The 8,147-nt window shown below is 58.8% G+C and overlaps 1 protein-coding gene across 3 annotated transcripts in view; it reads right to left on the bottom strand.

Annotated features, from left to right (window-relative positions):
- The window catches only part of KCTD15 (potassium channel tetramerization domain containing 15), a 15,392-nt gene extending 8,395 nt beyond the window's left edge, over window positions 1-6,997 (bottom strand). The window contains exons 1-4 of one of the 3 annotated variants that reach the window (XM_024734048.1): window positions 6,679-6,997; window positions 4,886-4,981; window positions 3,243-3,335; window positions 2,418-2,593 (exon numbers count right to left, since the gene is read on the bottom strand). In XM_024734048.1, coding sequence (XP_024589816.1) covers window positions 2,418-2,593; window positions 3,243-3,308 — 242 coding nt within the window. In that variant the 5' untranslated portion in view covers window positions 3,309-3,335; window positions 4,886-4,981; window positions 6,679-6,997. Of the gene's footprint in view, window positions 1-2,417; window positions 2,594-3,242; window positions 3,336-4,885; window positions 5,887-6,678 lie in introns of those variants that run through there. The other 2 variants (XM_024734050.1, XM_024734047.1) reach the window with 2 other exon arrangements.
- Window positions 6,998-8,147: the final 1,150 nt, after the last annotated feature.

The following is an 8,147-nucleotide window of genomic DNA, read 5'->3' as shown; positions in this document are numbered from 1 at the left end:
GGTGTTTTTTTTTTTTTCTTTTTTTTTTCTTTTTTTTTTTTTTTTTTTTTTTTAAGCCTCGGCTCCAATTTCCTGCATGTTTCAGTGGCAGGTTTTATTAGTTCTAAAGTTCCTGGACATCTTAATTTGTTGCTTCCCACAGCGAGGATGAACGCAAGCGTGGGGCTACCATGGCAGGAGCTAAATGATGTTCCAGCAAGTGCGCTGGCAGACACAGGAGTCCACTCCCAGCCCCGGGCAGCTGGGCGGGGCCGGCTCTGGGCGAGGACCCGTTGGCGCTCCCTGCCTTGCCAAGAACCAGAAGCCCAGGCACAGCTCTGTGGGCACCGGGACCTGAGGGGCTGGGGGGGGGCTCCCGGCATTGCCCAGGGTGGGACTTTGCTGACATCCAGAACCCCCTCCACCCGCGGTGACCTTAACACAATTCTCCATCTCCAGGTGACTTATACATCGGTGACCCTGGATGAGGGATTGATCTTTGTTTCCAGAATTAGTGAAAAACAGTTTTTTAATTTTAATAATTTACTCAAAGAAGGATGAGAGAGATCTGGGGGGCTCTGGCCAGCAGAGCTGCCCAACCCACTTCGCAGGCCTGGCCTGACCCACTGTCCTGACTGTCCTACAGGTCACACCGCCCTCCCCTGGCCTCTAGGCCAAAGCTTCAGGCCTGAGGAGCAGCTCTCCTGGGAGCCGGAAGCCAGCCCAGGAAAGAACGCAGACCGCCACCCCCTCTGGGCACACCCTGCTGGCCCGAGGGTCCCACAGGTCACGGGCCAGCAAGATGGCCCACCCCATGTCAGAGCAGTACAATGGCTGAGGATGGGCTGTGGGTCTGGGAGGGGAGGACCACCCCCTGCCCGCCCCGTTCCAGGCAGCAGCCTGGAGACAGAATGAGGAGGCCGTTCCCCGCAGGCCTGGGCCATGATTACTCCAGAAAGGCAAGTGTCTGATTTCAGGGAACACTCTTCAGAGACGTTGTGGGCAAGGGTTTTATGAATTTCACTCGCAAACGTCATCAACCGATTAAGGGATGATCTATCTCAAACAAGGCGCGAATGCCGCGGAAGGCTAAATTGAAATTAAATAAGTAGAATCCATCTCCCATCCTCGACAGGGCTCTGCCAGAGAGTGCCAGGCCAACACGGCTGACGTGTCCTCCTGGATGCTGCCCCCTCCGAGACCCCCAGGTCACAAGTGCCCCAGGCCTAGCCTCCGTCTGCTGAGGGAGTGAAGCTCCCACCGTCACCTGCACCCGATTCCCCAAATTCTGAACTACACACTGCATCCACCTCTAGCACTCCGCCCTGGAGGGCGCCACCCTGGCCTCCAACGAGCTCCCAAAGCCGCCACTTCCACACGCTATGAATCCTCCGCGCTCTGAGCAGCCACACCGGCGACGAGGCAGCCTGATCAGAAAGCTTCCCGGAGCCGATCCCCCTCGGTGTCTGGGGGATTAATTAACTCCGCTTTTTATTTTAAATGTCTAAAACAGAGGTGATGCCCTGCGGCCGTGGCCCTCCCGCCGCCAGCCCTCAGTGCACCAGGAGCAAGCAGTCCCAGGTTCAGCAAATAGCATACGGCATCATCTCCAGGAGATGCTCAGAGACCCGTCCCACCTCTGGCCAGCCCTGCTGTTATAGGCGGAAACCAGGTCTGCCCCCAGGAGAGAAATGCCTGAGAGGCAAGAGCAGGAGAGTCAGCAGTGTCCGGCGCCTCCCACAGATGAGTCCAGGAGTCAGGAGCACCGGGGAGCTGGGCAGAGTGTAAAGTTCCCTGTAGGGAGGGTCCTGGTCAGAGACGCTTTGCCCGCTGATGGCGGTATGTGGTTCATGCTCACCCACAGCTGTGGATATTCCCGGACATCATGGAATTCCTAGCCAGTCGCTGCAACCCCCCCAAATCCAAGGGAGCCTGCTTAGGGTCCAGCAGTGGCCACCCAAACAGGCAAAGATGACAAATTGCAGCTGCCCCTCACCCTTCCCCTTACGCTCTATCCCAAGGGTTAGACTCGGAAATAGGATGAACTATTTCTCCCCAGCATGACGCCAAGAAGTACGCAGCATTGCTCACGAATGGTCCCCTGCAAAGGCCAGGCTTGAGTCTCACTCAAGAGTAACCTGAAGGAACATGAGATTCCCCAGCCAGCTGCTGGCCAGCTGCAGGTGGGGCTGGCTCTGAAAAGTGGCCTCTGCCAGTGAGTCAGGAACTCCCCCTAACACTACCAATGCCACCAGCTCAGGGTCACAAGTCCCTGTGCAAAGCAGCCATTGACAGGGGCACTCAGCTTCCTGAACCCTAGTTCCCCAGGTCTAGGAGCAGGGGGGCCTTGGAGAGCCCTGCGTGTTGGCTGGTAGCAGGCTACAGATGCTGCCTGTCACCACTGCACGCCCCGGTGCCATGAGGGGCTCGGCTCTTACCTGGAGTCAGGGTACTTGGTGAGCGTGGCCAGGCTGCTGGTGTACATGTGGCCGCCCACGTCGATGTGCACAGGCGCGTTGGACTTAGTGAGCTGGGCTGGCAGTGGGATCCCCTGGGCGGCCAGGGGAGACACAGGCGACCGGGTGAGAGACAACCGAGACATGCTTCCTCCCTCCTGGAGATGGAAACAAGGCACAAAACAAGGGTTTCTCCACGACGGAGCTATGCACTCCTTTTATTGCCAATGTGATCACAGATCTAATCAGATCACTTCTGCCTTTGCCTGATCACATATTCAGCTGACAAATTGTGGCCACCACTGTAATTAAGTGTATTGCATCATTTTCTTCAAAGTACCAGAGGGAAAAAAGAAAGATGCTTATTAGCAATAAGAAATCAAGAAAAAAAAATTTTTTTCAAGGTGTCAGCCTCCAGGGGCATAAAACAAACTGCAAAATTCTAATTAAAGGTCGTGGGCTTATGTGTTAGATGTGAAATATCCCCTGACAAACGAATCACCAATTTGTGAATTGGGATTCAGGGGTTTTTGCAAGTTTGTCTCAGTAACGAGACACCTCTAAATTAGGGACTTCCTCAGCACCTAAGGCATTGAGTTTTATACATGTAGTAATTTTCACATCAAATTAAGAGCATTTTTGTTTAAAAAAAAAATACATATTCGTACGGCCAGTCAACAGCCATCTCTTGAATGCCACAGCTGTGGCTGCCAGCTGCGAGGAAGGGCAGCCAGTGAGCCGGCGCTTGGGAAGACGGCAAAGAGGAGGACACCAGCCCTTGACCCAGCCCACCCTGCTGGCTCTCACCGCGGGGCCAGTGCTGCCGTGGGCGTGAAGCGAGGACCCGCTCGGCCGCTCCTTGCGGTGAGGCATCTAGGCTTCCATGGCTGCCCAGAGTATCTGTGGGAAGCACCAACACAACCAGACAGGACTTACTCCTTAGTGGTCCTGGGCGCTGTGTCTCCCAGTCAAAGATGCTTACAATCGTCCTTTATGAACATGCGTCCCAGGACCCCATGCCCTACCACACTGCCCGCGACTATCCTGTCCCCACACCCCAAAGCAAGCCTCCGGGCCATAGGAGATTACTTACACACACACACACACAAACACACACACACACTCACACATGTGTTTTCAGGGCAGCTCCATGTCTGCTAATTCAGCTAATGACAGTGCTGAAACATATGCTCACCATTATTGCCCCCAAAATGTTTCAGAACAAATCTGATTTTCTTGGTATTTTGGTTTTGAGACACGTTACCAAGCATGTCTCCTCTTACTTCAGAGAGAACCCTGGGAACCACAGCTCAGAGAGGATCCCCCCCACCCTCCATGGGCTGCGGAGCCCCAGGACCTCTTTGAACACCATCCCTGCAGTGTTAAGATGCAGTTTGCAACTGGCTGGACACAGAGAAGCCAGGGAAGAGCGAAAGTCACTTAGGAAGCCACCGCTCCCCCTGTGGCTCCTGAGAGAAGAAAACTTCTCTTTGTTTGCCCAGCCTGTACCTCTGCAGTTTCTCCCCAGACCCCGGGAATGGTCTTGTCTGTGCCTAACATATTCCAGGTCCCTTTGGGATCACAGCCCCAAGGCATTGGAGAAAGCTGGCCAGAAGGAGACAGCAGCTCAGCTAATGAACTCTCTCCTGCCTCTCCTCTCAGCCGCAACCACCTGAAATAAGCCTGTCCCACAGTCTCTAGAAGCTGTCTGAGAACACTTGCAGGTCCTATGCAGGAGAGCTGGAGGAGAGCAGGTTTAAGCAGACCCCTTCCACTGACCCGGGGCTGGGGGAGACGTGCACAGTGACTATCAACCCCCCCCCGCCCCCACTGGCTTCCATATACCTAAACCTGGACTTATCCGTTGCAGGTTTAACCCGAACCTCTCTCAAGGATTGACTTTGTGCCTTGAAATTCAACATCCAGTTTTAATACATGAACCAAGGTCCAATGAGAATCAAATCCTGCAAATTTAAGCCGGGCCACTCTCCCAGGATTTGTCCTGCCCTCGGTGTCCTGGCAAGTCCTCTGACAGGAAACCGGTGGGGGGTGGCTATTAGCAGACAGTCATGTTTAACTTCTAGCTGTCCAGGGTCTGCTGCTTTGGGCATTCCTAAGTTCCCGCAAGCTTCAAAAAGAAAACCAGGTCATTTATCTCAAGGAAGTTCTGAGAAACCAAAACATATCTCAGGAATGGGCTATCCTGCCCTGGGAGGCTCTGCTAGGGAGGAGTCAGAAGGAAAGCCACACTGAGGATAAACTGTGCTGGAAGGAATTCCGATGGAACGTCTATCAAAGCAGACTGCACAATGCCGGCCCTACTGCCAGGACACTACTCAGAAGTGACATTTAACACCAAGTACCCATCACAAAAGCTGCTCCATCCTGTTCTCACCCAGACTTTTCCATCGCAAGCACCACCTGATGTTCATGGCACACCAGAAACTCACCATTGGAAGCCCCAGGCTGTACGCCTTGCCGCCAGCCTCCACCGCTCCCTCCGACAAACGCATCTGTGCTGGACAACGACCCTTTCCCCGAGACCACTGCCAAGGTCAGAAGCATAAAGTGGGTGCAGGAAGAGACAAGTTCATTCCGCCAGCACCGGCATCAAACCCACGACCAGTCCCAGCTCGCCACGCCCCTCCCGAGGCTCAGCCAAACCGCCTGTTGCAGGGGCCTCGGCGGTAGTGTGCTGCACGGCCCGCGGGTTTCCAAACTGGCTGGGTACTGACCCGCTTCTCCAAGCTGCGGCGGGAGCCCGGGGTCCCGCGCCCGCCCGCCACCGAGCCCCGCCCGCCCGAGCAGAGGGAAGCGAGCAGAATGCCCCGCTCATTTACACACAAAATGATTTTGTGTCCCATTGTGCTCGCAGTTGTTCAGCTCTCCGGGGGTGATTAAACTGGCTGAGCTGCGGCAGCTTGAGACGATTTCACTAAATCGCTTCTTCATGAAGTCGCTTCTTTGCTAAGCTGTTATTTTAACCATAAAAGGTAAACAGAAGGCGGCTCGAGAACTCCCTTCAGGTCTGCGCCCAGGGCGCCAGCCCCGGGCAAGAGGGCCAGGGGCCTGCAGAATTGTCCAGGGGGCGGGCCGGAAGGGAGGCAGGCGGGCCACCTGGCGCGCGCCAGCCTGGCCGCGGAGCCCGCCGGCCGGTGTGAACTTCGTTCGGGGCGGCCGGAGCCGGCTGGGTGCAGGCCGGCGGCGCCGCGGGCGGCGGTGGCCGCGGCACCCAAAGCGCCTGGCAGGACCGCGAGGGTGTGCGGCACGGGCGGGGCGGAAGACAAAGTTAAATCAAGAGGCAGATACTTAGAGACCACAGATGGGAAGCTCGCCTAATTAAGGACGTAAAAGCGCTTTTGTTCTCAAAGTTTATTGTTGCCGGGATTTAAAAAAAAATTAATTGAAACTAATGCTGTTATTCACTCGTGCACTTAAATTCCTTCATGCACATTTGAGACGCAGAGTGAAAACTTGAAGCTGATCTTTCTGCAGCCGGAGGTGGGGGGCGCGGGAGGACTGAAACGCGCTCCAGCTACGGGGGAGGGGGGCTGTTTGAGAGTGTGCCGGTGCGCGCGTCCAGGTCAGGGGGTACCGGCGGGAATCGGGGATCCGGAGGCGGCGATCGCATCTCCGCGCGGCCCGCCTGGGGCTCCAGATCCCGCGCGCTTGGGACGACCACCAGACCGCCAGCCCCTCCCGCTCCGTTTCGGACTCGCGGGTGGGCGTCAGAGGACACACATCTGTCCCGCTGGAGACTTTTTCTCTCTCTGATTTGGACACCAAGCCGGGCCCAGTCAGCCGAAGCCCCGGCTGCGTGAGCTGGGTTCTGACCCCGGAAACACGCCGGCCCTGCAGGGCGCTCGGCCCGGCACTGAGGCCCGAGTGCCGGGACGTGAACACCCCCTCACCCCCACCTCCCCGTGCGGTAGGAAGCTCGGTGCCCGCCCGCGTGGGGAGGGTCCACCCGGGGCCAGGGCCGGCCCACGTGGGCAGTCCCCCCCCTCCCGCACCAGGCCTTTGTGCTGGGTGCCCCCCTGCCGCCAGCCCCCGCCGCCCTGCACCGGGACAAAGCAACCGCCCCTCCCACGTCCGAATCACGGCCGGGAGACTTTCTGGGTGCCGCCGCCGCCTCCTCTTCGCGCCGCTCTCCGGCTGCCCTCCCGCCGCTCCCACCTCCTCTCCTCCCTCCTCTCTCTCCAGCGGCCTTCCCCGATTGCTGGCGAGAAAGCCAGCCCCCCACCTTAGCCCGTAGCCCGTGTCCCGTCGCGGCCGAGCCCGGACGCAAAGGGCAGCGATCCGGCTCCAAATTACCCAGCGCTGCGAGCGCGAGCGGGAGCGCGCGGCGACTCCTGGCTCGGGGCTCGGCTGCGCCGCGGGGCAGAGGATTAGAGTCGCAATTAGCTCCGCGCGCCCGCGCCTGCCGCGCTCGGCGACAAAAACGCGCCGTTTCCCTTCCTTCAGCCGGGCGATCACCACCCGCCTCCCCCGGAGTCCGCGCCTTCCCGCCGGGGCCTCCGCCAGGACCCTCCCGGGAGTGGTGCGCCCAGGTCCCCGCGCCCTCCGCCGCCCAGCCCCCCGCCGGCCAGCCACGCGGCGCCCGGGCCTCCTCCGGGCTCGGGAGGGGGCGGGGGAGAAGCTGATTTTAATCATTGTCATTTCATCTGATGTAATATTTCCCCGGGCGCTTTCAGCTGGGCATAAATTTTCGGCTCCCAAATAAGTAACACAGGGCACGTTTCTCACATTTCTTGACTCCTCGGTTACAAAGAGGAGAGCAGCCGCCGCCGCGGCGCCCGAGGGTAGGGGCGGGACTTGGGAAGAAACTGGGCTGCGAGTCGGCCGGGGCTGCAGAGGAGCCGGGGGCCGGTGCCGCCCCTCCCCCTCCCTGGCCTTCCTCCCCGGGTCTCTGCCCCGGCTGCCCCTCTACCGGGGAGCAGCGCCGCCCGTGACGTCTGCGGACACGCGGTCGGCCACCGCGGGGGAGGGGCGCACGGGGGGTGCCCGGCCGGCCCCCCGCCGCCAGACGCGCCATTTCCTTTACGCGCGCGGCGCGATGGAGACGTCTACCGCCAAGACTCCCCGCGGCGCTGAGGCCTGCGCCCGGGGCGTCCCTCCTGGTCCTCGAGTCGGCTGCCCCTTCCTCCTCCTCTTCTACCTCCTCCTCCCCTTCCTCTTTCTCCTGTTTCCCTTGCGCCCCGCCCGTCCCCCCTCCTCCTCCTGGACCATTTCCCGGCTCCTAGGAAACGGAGCGCGGAGCCTCCGGTGCACTGCGCCCGGCCTGCACTGCGCCCCCGTCCGGCTCCGGGGACGCCCGGGCCAGAGCCAGGCTCGAGCTGGAGGACCGGTGCGCTCCGGCCGGGAACGGCGCGGGGGCCCCCACCCCGAGCTCCAGCCGGACCTGGACGCCCTCTAGCGGCTTCACTCACGGGAGGGGCGCTGGTGAAAAGAGGACAAGGTGGGGGCCTGCCTCCCTTGACCAGGAGACCTCGCGCGTGGAAAGAGGGCCCGCACCGCCGTACTGTAACTTCTCCACGCGGGAGTAAGGAGGAACTTTCCTCCTAAGGGAAGGTTTTATTTATTTATTTACTTTAGAGCTCGAACTACAGGAGAAGGGGGAAATTTTCTCATTAAAGTTACATCCCTGCAGTTAGTTCAATTACTTGATATATGCAGAAGATGTTGTTAATTTATAGATTTAAATAGCTTACA

Source organism: Neophocaena asiaeorientalis, unplaced genomic scaffold (genome assembly GCF_003031525.2).
Source record: "Neophocaena asiaeorientalis asiaeorientalis breed wild unplaced genomic scaffold, Neophocaena_asiaeorientalis_V1.1 scaffold280, whole genome shotgun sequence".
Taxonomy (NCBI): domain Eukaryota; kingdom Metazoa; phylum Chordata; class Mammalia; order Artiodactyla; family Phocoenidae; genus Neophocaena; species Neophocaena asiaeorientalis.
Note: the sequence above shows the minus strand (reverse complement) of the source record. Positions and strands in the feature narration are given on the sequence as shown.